The sequence below is a fragment of the Suricata suricatta genome, chromosome 6, assembly GCF_006229205.1.
Source record: "Suricata suricatta isolate VVHF042 chromosome 6, meerkat_22Aug2017_6uvM2_HiC, whole genome shotgun sequence".
NCBI lineage: Eukaryota > Metazoa > Chordata > Mammalia > Carnivora > Herpestidae > Suricata > Suricata suricatta.
In genome coordinates this window covers 107,918,159-107,934,341 of record NC_043705.1, presented here as the reverse complement: position 1 = coordinate 107,934,341, position 16,183 = coordinate 107,918,159, and the positions used below count along the sequence as shown (strand labels likewise).

The 16,183-nt window shown below is 46.6% G+C and overlaps 1 protein-coding gene across 5 annotated transcripts in view; it reads left to right on the top strand.

Annotated features, from left to right (window-relative positions):
- The window catches only part of AFAP1L1 (actin filament associated protein 1 like 1), a 35,863-nt gene extending 21,988 nt beyond the window's left edge, over positions 1–13,875 (top strand). For 3 of the 5 annotated variants that reach the window (XM_029943089.1, XM_029943086.1, XM_029943088.1), the window contains 6 exons: positions 66–138; positions 1,866–1,977; positions 5,599–5,763; positions 7,896–8,074; positions 10,620–10,748; positions 12,243–12,318. In XM_029943089.1, the coding sequence (XP_029798949.1) occupies positions 66–138; positions 1,866–1,977; positions 5,599–5,763; positions 7,896–8,074; positions 10,620–10,748; positions 12,243–12,290 (706 nt within the window). In that variant the 3' untranslated portion in view covers positions 12,291–12,318. Of the gene's footprint in view, positions 1–65; positions 139–1,865; positions 1,978–5,598; positions 5,764–7,895; positions 8,075–10,619; positions 10,749–12,242; positions 12,319–12,723 lie in introns of those variants that run through there. The other 2 variants (XM_029943087.1, XM_029943091.1) reach the window with 1 other exon arrangement.
- The last annotated feature ends 2,308 nt before the right edge of the window (positions 13,876–16,183 follow it).

Below are 16,183 nucleotides of genomic sequence, written 5' to 3'. Positions count from 1 at the left end.
GAAAGCACCCTGAGCCACCAAGTGTCATCGTCATTGTCATCATCATTACACCTTATATTTTCTAGGTACGCAAGATCCTGCCAGGACCAATGGCCTGAGCCCCGTGTGTATGATGATGTTCCTTATGAAAAGATACAGGTAGGGTCCCTTGGGAGTGCCTGGGAATGTGGCAAAGACCACTAATTAGCTCTTTCTCTCTCCCTGTCACTGTGACTTGTTCCCTTTGCCTCACAGATGATTTTCATTTGCTCAGCAGTTGGAAGGGGAGGCAGACCCTTCTTATCATAGATCACGGCTCCGGATAAGGAATTCTACCCTGCACTCGGCTGGGTCGTGCAGCAGAAAGCTCCCCAGATCGGGAAGAGGAAAGGACTCTGTATACTACAAAGCACTATGCCAGTCTGAGCAAGGCGCTGGGCCCTCCTCCTGTTTGCTGCTGTCTAGACTGATGGTGCTGACTCAGTGGGGCCTGGGGTGGGAGCACCAACTGGGTGGCCAGTCCCATAGGCCTTCGTCTGTGGCATCCACAGTCTGGGCTTCAGCTCCCAGGACAGAGCCTCCCTGTCTTGCCCACTAAATCGAGAGGCCAGCTCATTCACTTACAGGGAGGCCTCTGTAGCCCTCGCATGAACCACGCTGCCCCGGCGGCACGTCCTGTGTCTTTGCCTCCCACGGGAGAGCCACACAGCCACATTCTGAGCAGACAGCGGTGGGCGGGTCAGGCCTCACAGCGAGGGGAGAGAGAAAGAGGGGACCCAGCTGCCTAGGAACCAGACACATCTGTGCGCCAGGACCCCTGCCTTCAACAGTGCTGGACGACACAGAGCGCTCACCTCGGAGACTCCCTTTTCTAGAAACTTCTCCAGCCATCCGTCTTCTGCTAAATGGTCTTTCTTCAGATTCATAGAAACCAGTGGCTGCAGCTTGAGATCTTCCTCAACTGCAAGAGTTTAGTAACAGGACAGCTTAGTACCCAAGGCAATGAACTTGGGACTCAGGGCTGTGTCCAGGTTACCTTGGGCTTCACCTTTCTGATCCTCCCTTGCCGGCTTCAGAAGAAAACATAAAACCCAACTGATTGAATCATTGCAAGAACTAAATGAAATACTGCATGGGCATTGTGCCTATACATTGGAAGGCCTTATGCTGAGTAAATAGTAACTATTGTTATCAGTATCATTATTGATACTACATTATGATCATATTCCACTCATGGCTCCCTGCACTCTGACAGGCCTCTGAGCGCCCTTACTACTCATCATGCACAAAGGTATAACCAGTTTATTACGTTATGTACCTGCCACCACTGGCTGACGTCACCCATGACTTTTTTTTTATAATTTGTTGTCAAGTTGGTTTCCATATAACACCCAGTGCTCATCCCCACATATGCCCCCCTCCATGACCATCACCCCCCTTTCCCCTTTCCCCCTCCCCCTTAAGCCCTCAGTTTGTTTTTAGTATTCAAGAGTTGCTCATGATTTGCCTTCCCATGACTTTTTATCTTAACTGGGAACTCAATATTTAGCAATTTCAGAAAATCTCAAGGATACTTCCAAACGATGTGAAGAGGGAAATATCTATGATAAATCGAATATGATCACCCACAGCCCTCTGAGACTTCCTAATTTCCTCTCAGCAGATATTCCAGTTTAGGGGGGGCCTTCTACTGCCCCCCAACAGGAAGATATGAGTATCAAATGATATAGGCTAGTAGAAATAGTCTATACACTGTTGAGTGCCTCCCTGGTCCTAGATCTCAGAGGTCCTGCAATGCTCGCCCACCACACTTGGACCGGAATGCACCTCCGCATTCAGGGCCCTGAGCCTACCAACTTCACCTCCTTTCTCCACCTCCCACCCAGGACGAGGAGCTCAAGCGTCCCTCTGGGGCCCAGGTGAAACGCCATGCGTCCTCCTGCAGTGAGAAGTCCCATCGCGTGGATCCTCAGGTCAAAGTCAAGCGCCACGCCTCCAGTGAGTTTCGAGTGGGAGGGAGGAATGGAAAGAAACAATCCACAGGGCAGTGGGTCTCAAATCCGATTCCTCCAGATGTCAGGCAGGTAAATTAATGAGGGAAGTGAAATGTCAGAAAATGCTCTACCAGAGGAAAAAATGACGGGACAAGCCAAGTGAGAGAGGGCCGCTAGCATGTGGCCTCAGAGGGGAAACCACAGGGAATGGGGTCGGGGAGGACTGCAGGAAGCCCGGGAGTTCAGGCTCCAGCTATGGGGTGGGGACTACCCAGCCCCGGCCGGTGGCTCCCCTACAACCAGGCCAACCCGAGTTTGCAGATTATTCAAGAGACCGGAAGTCTAGCCTTTATATGAAATCCACTTGTTTCTTAATACGAGCAACTAATTTTCAAAAAATCTTAACGCTGAATAAGGCCAAATATGTTTTCATGTTCCATTGTTGCTTATATAGGTATGCACACATGTACACATGTAAAATTCCTCCTCAGGCTCTGTTCCAAAGGCGAACAATTTATAATTTCTGATCTGGGGTAACAAGTGGAGAAATGAACTCCTCCAAATACCCTTGAGGCAGCTGCCATGGAAGGCACAGCTCACCTCTGTGTCCCAGCCCGAGCTCGCCCTAGTACCTACCCCTTCGGAGCTCCGTGAATTGCCAGGTTACCACACTGCACAGTAAAGGCAAAGTATGCCGGGCTATGGCAAATTGTGTTTGATTTCCAACACCAATCTCTGCTTCTGTGTGATTTGTGGGCAGGCCAGCTTCCTGTAGAACAGCATGTTCTAAGAGTCTTTTATTTATTGCTTTATAGTTCTTCCCCCTGTACCTGAACACGGTCAAGTTCTATCCCTTGCATTTCGAAGATTAATTTTTTAAATATTTTTTATTAGGTCTCCATTTCATTAATATAGATAATCTCTTCTGAGGGTCAGGGGAGTCATATTCCATTCCCCACTTGATCGTTAAATTACTGCATAACTTTGGAAAACTCCCTTCCCTTCTCTGGGTTGGAGTTTCCCCCTGAACAATCAGACAGTTGTTATGTAACATTCCTGATGCTCTACTCTTATTGGCACTGGAAATGTGGGCCTTTATGCAATGCCCATTTTAATTTTTTTTCGTGTTTATTTTTGAGAGAGAGACAGATACAGAGACAGAGTGCAAGGGGGGCAAGGACAGAGAGAGAGGGAGACACAGAATCCAAAGCAGGCTCCAGGCTCTGAGCTGTCAGCACAGAGCCCAACACGGAGGCTCGAACTCACGAACTGCGAGATCATAACCCGAGCTGAAATCAGATGCTTAACCAACTGAGCCACCAGGCGCCCCTGGAATACCCATTTTAAAATGGGAAAGTTGGCATCTGGCTGGCTCAGTCAGAAAAGCATGTGACTCCTGACCTCAGAGTGATGAGTTTGAGCCCCATGTTGGGTGTAGAGATTACTTAAATATATAAAACTTAAAAACAAATTATTTTAAATCAATAAAAATAAAACAGAAACATAAATGAAATAGTAGGCATGTAAGATTAAAGAAATCACAAAACACTAAAAAACAACAACAAAAGTAACCAAACACAGGTTCTTCAAATCAAATGTTATATTGAAGTCCGGTTGATCAGAGATACAGAGGCAGAGCTGCTCTGGTAGGAACTGGGAGACCCGCCAGCCCCCCTTCACCCCTGCAGCATAGCCGTTCTGTGAAATCACAGGGCCCCTCAAACCCGCACATCTAGTCCACAATGGGTCTCAAGTGAAACAACTAAAGAACATTACAGAGAAAGGTCTTGCCCAAGGTCATATATGAGCTACCGATTACTAGGTAATAAATTACCCAAAATTTAATGGTTCAAAAAGTAAACCTGAGTCATATTACAGTTTCTGGGGGTCAGGAATCCTGGAGCAGCTTAATTAGGTAGTTCTGGCTTGGGATCTCTTGTGAGGTTGCTCAATCTACTCAGTGTAAATGACTGTTTTACTCTGTATTTGTGTCCTTCCAACTCTGGAGATGTTGAGGTGCTATTTATTTTATAAAATATTGGGAATAATGGATGGTGGTTGGGGTTTTGAAGGTCCTTATCTGATATAACACTGAGAGTATTTTCCTGGCCTGCACATTTATTTTTATTTACCAGTCTATCAAATCCCAAAGTCTGGGAGAGGGGTGCCTGGGTGGCTCAAGTCCGTTAATCCTCTGACTTTGGTTCTGGTCATGATCTTACAGTGTGTGAGTTCAAGCCCCCTGTCAGGCTCTGTGCTGACAGCTCAGAGCCTGGAGCCTGCTTTGGATTCTGTGTCTCCCTCCCTCTCCCTCTCTCTCTCTCTCTCTCTCTCTCTCTCTCTCTCTCTCTCTCTCTGCCCCTCCCCCACTCATGCTGTGTCTCTCTCAAAAATAAATAAACATTAAAAAAAAAAAAGTCTAGGAGAAAACTCCCCTGGGATGCCAGCTATTGTGTACCTGGCAGGTTGGGGGAAGTGTGGGTCCCCTTCTCTGCCCTCCATGCTTTATCTATGATCAGGGTCGTTGTGACAGGAATTGATTTGTTGCATGCATCACTGGGTGGCCACTGTGATCCCTACAAGAGCTAGAGAGAAAAGACCCCCAACTGTCAGTAAACCCTGGGAATCGCTCCAAACTCCACACCCCACCAACTTAGAAGGGCTGTGTATCACTGTCTGAAGCAAAAAAATAAATAAAAATTTCCCTGAGAGGTTAGATTATGGCATTGCCTCAACTAGTGCAGTAATGCACAACGCGGACCCTGGAGTTTGACACATATGGGCTCAAACTGGGCTCTGCCATCATTCACAGTGAGACCTAACAGTGCCTCAGTTTCCCCAACAACAAAATAAAGCTGATAATAGTAAGTTTTTATGAAGAGTAAATGGAAATGCATGAAAATGGCTTAGCATATGGTAAATGTTCAATAAATTTTTGCCATAATTATTTGTTATTGTCCACTATAACAGAGCTTACAACAGACTCTGGGACCCCTTGCTCCCCCAGCCCATTTTGGGGGAATAAAATGGGCAATGTCTGACTTTAGCCCAACTCCTTGATTTTCTGTGGATCTGAGTTATATGTACCTGTCTCCTTATCATATTATCTGAGAATTGACTATAAAATGCACTTTTAAAACTAAAGTGTGTTATACATCACAGAATTTGTTTCTGATCATCATCATCTAACATTTACTAGGCACTTCCCTCAGATACTGTATTAAGTATTTTTCATGAACTATCTCATTCAAAACTTAGCACAATGCTAAGAGGTCAGTTTGATCAGTACCCACATTTACAAATGCGGAAACTAAGGCCTGGGGCATGGCACACAAACACCACTATTCACTTTTGCCCTGATATCACACAATTGGTAAAGGGCAAAAGAGAACACAAACCTTGTTTTGCCTCACTCCAAAGTCCCTGTTCCTAGTCTCTGGGCTCTCCTGCCTCCCTTTTGTCCTGTTTCCTTAGAGGATTCACACCAAATTTATCTAAGGATTTAGACCTAAATATTCCCATTTTACAGATGGAGAAGTTGAGGTTGAGAAAAACACCAAGGTCAGCCAAGTACCCTTACCAGAAGTCAGGAATGGGGGCCTTTTCCTGTCTTCCATCCCTGCAGGTGCCAATCAATACAAGTACGGGAAGAACCGAGCGGAGGAAGATGCCCGGAGGTACCTGGTAGAAAAGGAGAGGCTGGAAAAAGAGAAAGAGACAATCCGGACAGAGCTGATGGCACTAAGGCAGGAGAAGAGGGAGCTGAAGGAAGCCATTCGGAACAACCCAGGTACCTACGTAGGCTCCTCCTGGGCGCTCAAGGTTGGGGGCGGGGCTTGGCTTTGACTCCGCCCATGGCAGAGGTCACGTAGTTATCCAGGACAAGTGGGCTTCTCCTCCCCTTCTTCCTCCTCCTCATCCTCCTTCGCCTCTTAACATCATCGGTCATTTTCCTTCCTGACTCATGAAAGTGCCATCAATTTACTAAGTGATTTTGGGTAAGGGGATGAAAAAGCATCACAAAAGTGCACACTTAAGGTAGCAAAATTTGATCTGATTTTAGAAATGTTAAAATGTGAAAACAGAGTGTGACTTGGCATCAAGGAAATAGGAGATAACATGTTGAACCCCACATTAATTCACTCAGTCAGGGATGTGCCGAGCACCCAGCTGTGTGAGGCACTGGCCCCGGCTGTGGGACTGATGGACAGAGACGTGTTCCCAGGATCCTCTTCCAAAATCCAGGGACATGACCGCTGCCGACTAGGCTGCCCTGGGCTCCTCTGCACCCCACTTTCTGCCATTTCCTTTGAATTCTCTCTGTAGCTGACGTTTGGCATATTTTCAGCCTGAGGTTTGCACACATGCTTGAGGGAACACAGGTCTTTGTCCTTTATAAAATACATCCAAGGTCACATAGCCCGCATGAGAATCTGATGGAACCCATGCACCCTTTCATGAAGGGAGAAAACCCCTGCAATTCACGTTATGGAGCCCCCAGGGCTCACCCGTAGACTGCCTAAAAATCCACGAACCTAACTGAGAACTTCGAGCTTAAACAGTTAAGACTTCTGTGTAGCCAGGAACCAGAGTCTGTGAAAGGAAGCATAGGAAAGCAATGTGGTCTCAATATACAAAACTTTCTAAGAGTCTAAACAAGAGTTTGGAGGAGGTTCACTGTCCTCCTTACTGTGATCAACTATTTTTTGCTGTGACCCCTCGCTTTGTAATATTAGATTGTTTATTATATTTATTATTTTGATGTATTGTTTCTTCTTTCTCATACACACACACACACACACACGCATAAATGTGAACTCCATTAGGGCAAGGATCTGTGCTGGTTTTGTTCACTGATATATCCCAAGGGCAAGAACAGTGCCTGGTCCATAGTGAGCACTAAGTGTTTACTGAATCGATGGGTGAATGGATGGATAAATGAATGAATGGAAAGAATTCGCTGTCACAGGAAAATCCTCCAGTGCAGCCTCCTACTTGCCCCCAGGCAAAGAATGGAGATAATGTTTAAACCTGGTAAGACCCACCACAACTCTTGGCATGAAAAAGTTACTAATACAGGGTTGCTGGTTTAGACTGAATAAGCAGCAAAATGCTATAGGAACCCCTGGTCAATGTAAAGCTCTGTGTTATAATTCAGTTACAGGTAACAGAAACTAAAGTCAAATGGCTTAGAAATGAAAAAAAAAGTCAGAGTGCCTGGCTTGTTCGGTCAAGAGAGCATGGGACTCTTGATCTCAGGATCATGAATTAGCCCCATGTTGAGCTTAGAGCTTACTTAAGAAGAAAAGAAAAATGTAATTGGAAAACTGAGCAATCAAGTATAACAAGGTCCAGATATTTAAGCAATGTCACCATTCTTGTCTCTGATTCTTGCTTCTGCCTTCCTTGGTGCTGATTTCATTCTGTGGCCTCATGGTGGCATAATGGCTGCAGGGTTCTATCCTTCACCCATCCCCCCAATCACCCCAGCAGAGAGAACTCTTCCCAGTGGACCCCACAAAAGCCTCAGAATTCACTCTGATTAGACCAACTTTGATCTTTAAACCAATTAATGTGAACAGAAAATGGAATTATGATTATGGGCCAGATCTAGGTTATGTGCCAACCCTGAACTAAAAGTGAGGTTGGCCCCATCCAAACTATAGGGGATGGGAGGAAAAGGCGGCTTTCCTGTAGAAAATCAGGGTTCTGTATCGAGAAGGTGGGGAAATGGGTACCGGGCAGGTAAAAACCACACAACCCTGCATGGAGCTAGAACTCCAGGCCAGAAGTCCATCTCTTACCGGGACGAAGGGCTGGGGAAGTCCTCTGGGAGGGGCAGACTAGAACCTGAGGCCCTGCCGACCCCCCTGATGCTTCAGGCCAGGCTCAGCTGTTTCTCACCAATGTCTTTGGACCCAGGAGCCAAGTTAAAAGTCCTGGAGGAGGCTGTGGCCACCCTGGAAGCTCAGTGTCGGGAGAAAGAAGAGCTGCGGATTGACCTGGAGCTGCGGCTGGTGGCCGTGAAGGAGCGCTTGCAGCAGTCCCTGGCAGGGGGCCCGGCCCTGGGGCTCTCTGTGAGCAGGAAGAACAAGAGTGGGGTGAGTGCGTGCCCTTCTGTGCTGGGGCAGCTGCTCCTCAGCCCCCTCACGTGCTATAGATCTTCAGGATCATCTTTGCAGGTAGGAGTTAGGCTCATTTATAGATGAAAACGTGGAAGCTCAAAGAGGAGAGGGAAGGTGCCAGAAGATCAGCTCCCAAAGGGGAGGCGGCAAAGCTGGGGCGGGGGCTCTTGGAGCAAGTTCTGGCCTATCTACCATTTGACTTTTTACCGAGTGTGATCTTATAAGTAGCCTTTGGGTTATTGATAGTTCCATCTATGATACATCAAATAAGAACAAACTTGTGTTGGATAATAACACAGGTCAGTACAGCATTTGAACCTGCATCACCTCATAGTCTGCACAGCAGTCCTATGTCCTAGTGCTGGTGTATTTGCGCCATCGGACGTACAAGGAAACTGAGGTCAGATATGTCGAATGACTTACTCAAGGACACTCCGTTAGGTGGGAGACAGGATTCCCAATTCAGCAAGTCTGACTCGGAGCCCTGTGTTAGACACAGTACGTGCGTCCTCCCTCAGGGTCCCCAGTGTACGGGGCCATCCTCAGGGCTTTGCACCCCTTGTCTCCAGCGCTCCGAGCAATGCTGCAAAGAAGATGCTCTCACCCGGAATGAGACTTCCTCAGAGAGAACGCAGCTGCCCTTGGTCTCCCTCTGGGTGTCTCAACCTCGGCACTGCTGACATTTGGAGCCAGGAATTCTTTTGGCTGGGGACTGCCATGTGCCTCGGAGGATGTTTGGAGCATCCCTAGCCTCCACCCACTAGACGTCCGTAGCTCCACACCCAGTTGACAACCAGAAATGTCTCCAGAAATTGCCATGTATCCCCTGGAAGGGCAACACTGACCCCATTTGGGAACCACTGGTCTAAAGTACCCACGATCCCATCTGTTACTTTCTCATAGCACTTAGCCACAATCTGTATATACATAATATATGTATGTGTGTGGATGTGTGTATGTGTGTGTGTGTGTGTGTGTGTGTGTGTGTGTGTCCTTACTTGTCTAATGTCTGTCTCCCCCACTGGATTGTATTTTTATTTTAAAAAATTGGGACTATGGCTGTTTTATCATTATAGCCTTCACCCTTTATAGCATCTGAAAAATAATAGAAGTGCCACAAATGTTTGATAAATTCGTAAATGTTAGGCCTGGTTTCGGACAAAGAAATTGAGATTCAGAGAGATGAAATAACTTGTCTGATATGTCTGAGTTGTCACTGGCAACGGTATTCTCATCATTGTTGGCTGAGGCCACGCTGCTTGGTCAGACCACACCCTGCGGCGGCTCGGAAGCCAGGCTGCTCCTTCTGCCCTCGTGCTGCCCCTACCTGGGGCTTTGCAACCTCATTCACAGATGAAGGGCCTGAAGGACAAAAACAAATTCCCTGAGGGCTGGTGGCAGAGCTAGAAGCGGCTCCCTCATCCAAGCTGCTTCCTCCCACAGTGTGCCCTGAAATTCACATTCCAGGGGGCTTCTCCACTACTTTTGATCCTTTCTTTAAAATTTTTTTACCTTTTTTTTTTTTTTGAGAGAGAGAGAGAGCAAACAGGGCAGAGGCAGAGGGAGGGAGACAGAGAGAGAGAGAGAGAGAGAGAGAGAGAATCTTAAGCAGGCTGCATGCCCAGCACAGAGCCTGACACACAGGCCCCACCCCACAACTGTGAGATCATGACCTGAGCAGAAATCAAGAGTTGGACGCTTAACCGACTGAGCCACCCGGGAGCCCCTACTTTTGATCCTTTTGATGGCCTTGGGAGATGAAGAGAAGTCAGCTCTAGATTCCCCACAGGCTTGGCTGTCAGTGTGTCCCTCGTAAGGAACCATATCTAGTAAGGTACTAAGCAGCTATCTGGAGACTTTAAGAGGTGAGAGCACCTAGAAAATGAGAACGAGGGCCGCCTGGGTGGTTCAGTAGGTTGAGCGGCTGACTCTGGATTTCAACTCAGGTCATGATCTCACAGATCAGAAGATCGAGCCCACCTTGGGCTCTGTGCTGATAGCTCAGGACCTGCTTGGGATTCTCTCTCCCTCTCTCTTCGCCTCCCCCACTCTCACACGTTCGCGCACGCACGGGCACACACACACTCTCAAAATAAAGAAATGTTAAAAAAAAAAAAAAGAAAAATGAGAAGGAATACAGGGCAGAGATTAAGAAAGAGGACTGTGGGGTTTGAATCCTGGCTCTCCCACTCACCAGCTATGTGACCTTGAGCAATGACTTGAGCTTCCCATTCCCCTTCTCTGTAAAGTAGGATGACTACTAGTAGTACGTACTTCATAGGTTTGGAAAGGCTAAATGAGCTAATCCATGCAATGCCTGGTGCGTTGTGAGGGCTCAGTAATTTTAGATGTCATTGCCTTTATTCCAAGATTCCAAGGGCCTCAAGTGTCTTCCTCCCCTCCCTCTGTTTGGTGCTGGCATGTTTGCATAGTGCCTTCTATTGGCATTCTTTAGAGGGCAAGTGAGGTGTGGGTAGCCACACGAGACCTCATCTATGTAACTCTTTCTTGTCATCAACAGGAAGCTGTAAACAAACCCCAGAACAATGCCTCAGAGCAACCTCTCCCTGTCAACTGTATCTCTGAGCTGAGGAAGAGGAGCCCATCCATCGTAACCTCTAACCAAGGAAGGGTGCTGCAGAAAGCCAAGGTATAGCAATGGCTCAGCTAATTCAAATTCAGACACCTGGCAGCCTTTCTATGGAACCTCACCAAGAGCCAAAAAGTCATCTGGTTAGAAAGGCAGAGAATTGCCAGTACATCCAGGAAGTTTGCTCAGAGAAGGTCTTCAAATCTCATTCGGTACCTATTTACTTGTTCTTAACACACAGTTCTACAAGCTCAGTTTTCCGGTTGCTGAGCCTACAGTGAGGTTTGGGACAGGAAAGGCCCTGTTTCATAGGTGAGGAAACTGACAATCAGGAAGTGAAGAGACCCATCCGAGGTGATGCAGGGCATCATTGCAAGAGCTGGGCTGCAAACCCACCTCTTCCAATTCCAAGTCTGGGGCCCTCTCCATGATACTGGCCCACAGTCTGATCATCTTGGGGCCAGATGTTATAGACCTTTTTGGATTTTAGGAAGGTACACAGACACATATGATGAAAAACCCCAACAAATTCTCAGGAAGTCCCCTGTAAGCAAACACATTAAAAATTCTACAAGGCACATGAATATTCGCCCCTTGTGGAATAAATAGATTATAAACAGCCTCACATCGGGTCAGATCAGGTTTTGCCACCAGTTGAGTTAGTACTCAAATGAGAAAAATTTTGGTTTCAGGGCTTTCTGGATTTCAGAACGGGGCATAGGAAATTGTGGACTTGAAAAACAAACACCTGAGCATTAGGACTCGAGATTAGAGAAGTAACCAGCCAGAGGCCAGATCCTCTAAATTAGACATCAGCAAACTTGCTATAAAGGGCCGAATGGCAAATGTATGACAGCCTGTGACCACAGAGTCTCTTCCAGAATGACTCAGCTCCACTGTTAGAGCAGGAAAGTAGCCACAGACAACATGTAAACAAATGACGGTCATGGCCGTGTCCCAGGAAATCTTTATGGACAGTGAGGTTTGAATTTCCTAAAACTTTCACATGTCAAGAAAAACTGTTACTGTTTTGATTTTTTTTTCAAACATTTAGAAATGTAGAAACCATTCTTAGTTGATGGGTGCTACAAACACATGTAGTGGGCCAGATATGGCCTGGGGGCCAGTTTGCTTCCCTGTGACCCTTGTAGGCCATTGAAAGAACTGCGAATTTTGTTCTAACATAATGGAAAGTCATCGGCAAGTTCCAAGCAAAAACATTTTTGGGGATGAATTATGTTTTTAAAAGACCATTCTGGAACAAGGTTGAGAACTGAGTTCTGACCAGAGAGACCGGTCAGAAGTAGTCATCTAGATGAGAGATGAGAAATGTTTCGTGGCAGCGATTTGAAGTGGATGGCTTTGGAGGTAGAGCCGGAAGATTTGCTGGTGAGGATGTGGAGGATGGGAAAAGAAAGGAACCAAAGGTGATCCCTAAGTCATTGCCCTGAGCAACTGCAGTTTAGATGGGAGGACTGGGAGGAGAACAGGTTGGGATTGGGGAGTCTTCCTAGCAAGAATGTTCGAACCATCCCATTTTACCCTGGTTCACAGCATCACCTTCAGAGCTGGCTGAAAACCCTTTGCATCGTTTCTGGGTAAAAAGCCTTTCACTATTGGCCAAGACATCAGTATTCCTCTCCGATGGACTCCTACACAGCTCCAAGGGAGAGAATGGAGCCCTGGGAGCCTCCTGCCTTCACCCCTCCTTACCAAACTGCTTTGGTTTCTCATCAGCTGCCTCCTCCACACCAAGGTCCTGTGGAACAGCATTAGAGCCCAAAGTCACCCCCCTCTCCTCTCTATGGGCCTCCGTTTCCTTGTCTGAGAAAGACAAACTTGGTAATATCTGATGAGCCCCAGTGTGGAGAAATGACTTCCCCAAGGCTACAGAGAGAGAGTGGGACTAGACCCATGGCCCTCGAATCTGGCCAGTGGAGATCTTTATATAATTAGGTGCAGTGGAATATTTTTGTCCTGCAAGTCACACTAGACCATTCAGCAAATAGACTTGTCTTGTCTTTCTGTACTTCAGGAATGGGAAATGAAGAAGACCTAGAACGAGGGTGAAGATTTCATTCCTAAGGAAATACAAGACTGCATTGGAAACACTTTTTTCACCCGGAGATGCCAAAAGACTCGAAGCAGCCCCCACTCCCCACGGCACCCAAAAGACCAGCCTTTATTGTCTGCATGATTATAGGGGATGGGGGAGGGAAGAAGTGGAAGGGAAGAGGGACATGGAGAGTGTCCTTATAACTTCACAGAGGGTGGAAAACAGGGGTGGAGGGGGTAGAAATCCGAAGGGTCTTAAAGGTTTTGTTAAATGTCTGTGCCCTCTCTTCTGAAGAAGGAATGGAAGCACGCGTGGCTGAGCCATTCCACCCCGTTCTCAGCATCCCATTCCCAGGCTTCAGGGCAAAGGAAGACGGTGCTGAAGCGGTGGTAGAGCACAGAGACAAGACTTGATCAACTCATCACACTTGTGCCAACCGGATTCATGTTGGGCATTACCGACAACCACTGGACAACATAAATAGGCTGAACAACCAGTAGAATTCCCCTGCCTGCGTAAAGGTGAACGAAAGCTAGAGACACCATGCAAACTCTGCCATCATTCCTTCTGTGCCTTAGGACCAGGCAGATGCAGCGATCACAACCCCGCATTGGAGTGGTTTTCAGATTAGGGATCGGACATGCAGGAGGCAAGGAGAGGGTCAGCAGCCGATTTTATTTTCAGCTCTTAGCGGCAGTGACAGAAACATTGGTTGCTAATGTCCACAGAAGACTGCAGGCATTATAGGGAGAGGTCATTTGTGCTCAGTCAAGTCCTTTACATATTTCACGTGACACTCAGGCTCCAGGAGCAATGCATAGAAATCCAAATGACGCTCTTTATGTCTTTATCCTTATTTTGCACTTGGAGGCTCTCCGGTCGGCCCTTCTGTATCTGCTTATCAAGTAAAACTGTCAGGGAGAATCAAAGGACAGTGGCTTATTTCTGCCATGAGTGCCTTTTACTTACACTTGATACTTTCTATGAGGAAGCAAGGACCTCAAGTCTCGGGCAGTCTCCTTACTGTGCCACTCACTCCTTGCTCAATACTGTAGCCCTTTGTAATGCCTTTTTATATTTCCTTCCAAAGAAAGTTAAAACCAGTTAACTGTTAAGAGTTCAAAGTTTAGCTCGAGGAGAGAGAAGGGAAAATCGCAGAATAACCTTTGGACACGTTGATGGAGGTCTCACATGCTTTACCCTACCGAGGGCTTTACATACTTCTGCCTTATCCAAACTTTACCTCCCTTTGAGATAGCCGGGAACCAGAACAGTGAAAAGAACCTGACCAAAGTCACCCAGCTGGCCAGCGGCAGAGCTTAAGGCTTAGGGCTCATGAGCTTGGATCCAGACAGGGTTGGGGTTGAGCCCTGCCTCTGCCACTGACCAGCTGGTGACTCTGGGAAAGTCATTCGACCTCTCTGATTCTTGTTTTCTTATCGGTGAAACTCAGGCTCACAGTTCTATTTTCCTCCCAAGACTATTGGGGAAATTCAAAGAGCGGATACATGGGAAGCATTTTGCATACTGTCTGAGAAATAAGAAATGCTCGGTCAGCAATGGCTCTCATTATTAGCTGGATAACCAACGTTTAACTAAACTTCCTGCATTCTTTCTACTGGCGAAATGATGTTTATATGGTTACCACAGCCACCAAAAAGCTAAAAGGGCAACTAATCCATAACTGACAGGTTTCATCCAGATTCCACTTGAGTATCTTCAATGAAAAAGGAGCTCACATAGTCTGGATTGTTAATGTGTTTTGTTTTTTTTTTAATGTGGATCCTGGAATGACGGCAAATACTCCAATTACATCCTCAGTGTGTCCTCAGTGTGTTGTTTTGGGGGTGAGCATCTTTTCCCAGTGATAGATCTTGAGACTCCTTGGGGGGGGCACCACAGGATTAATAATAAACATTTATCCAGTACTCCATGCAGCAGGTACTGTGTTAGCCAAGGCCAGCTTCACAGGCACAGAACCCGTGTAGCCACAAAGATTAGTAGAGGGCTGAGCTTGGTTTAATGCTCTGCTGTTGCCCTCTTAATAATTTTTTTAATGTTCATTTTTGAGAGACAGACAGACAAGAACATGAGCAGGGGAGGAGCAAAGAGAAAGGGAGACCCAGAATCTGCGCAGGCTCCAGGCTCTGAGCTGTCAGCACAGAACCCCAAGCAGGGCTTGAACTCATGGACCACAAGATCATGACCTGAGCCGAAGTCGGATGCTTAACCGACTGAGCCACACAGGTGCCCCTTAATAATTTTTGAACAAGAGGTGTCACATTTTTCTTTTGCCCTTTATTTTTTTTTTTAGGCATTAAACATTTTTTAAGTTTATTTATTTTTGAGAGAGAGAGAAAAAGAGTGTGAGCACAAGTGGAGAAGGAGCAGAGAGAGAGACCATGAGATCCTGACCTGAACAGAAGTTGGAGGCTCAACCAACTGAGACACTCAGGTGCCCCTGTTGCCCTTTAAGTCATGTAGCCAGTCCTGGCGCTACCTAATCACTTTTCCAGGCATTATCCTTTTAGTTTTCACTAAAACTCTGTGAGAAAGTTTCTGTTATTCCAGTGTTCACAGGTTGGGAATTTGAAGCCCAGAGGGGTTATGTAACTAGCAGGAGCCCACAGTTAGGACGTGAAGCCCGCAACTTTTCCTCTGAGTTCCAAGCACTCCACGCCTTACTCCCCCCACACCCTGCACTGCAGCATTCGGACACACACTAGCACTTAATAAATAGATGAATGAATGGATGCATGTATGCAGCACATTTGATGTTAAGTTCATCAGCTAAGAGAGTATAAACAAAATGGCTAAAGCAGCACAGAGGCCAGACCTTATCTGTTAAAATGCCTTGATTGGTTGTTATTTTCCAAAATATAGGCTCATGGCTCTAGGGTACAGTTGACGCTCCATCCTTCCTGACACTCATGTGTTGGGGCCATCAGATTTCTAACGTCCCTGGATCCTCAGTGGGCGACCCTGAGCAGGCATACCAATCTCTCTGAGCCTCGATTTTCTCAACTGTTAAAGAGGATCATAATCCTTTCTGACCCCATGCTGCTCTTCTCCTGAGACCAAAAGGAAATATAAGGTGTTAGTTACAACACAGTTGAGCTGGGCCTTGGACAGAATATAAAGACGCAAAAGTCTCCAGCTCTGTCCTAGGGAACTTACAGACAAGCAGAGAGAAAATCTGACCCAAATAGCTACAGTACAAGTAAGCCATGTTATGGCCTTAAATAATGGCGTGGGGTTTTGTTTTCTTTGTTTGTTTTTGTTTTTACCTTAGGGACTATGCAGTACCTAGTCTACCAACTCCAAGTGCTCTCAACCCCAATCACCAGTCTATCCTGTTAGTTTTCCATACTAAATCTCTCTAAAAATTTTCCACTTCTTCCTAGTTCCACTGACACCAACCAGTAATTCATTTAACAAA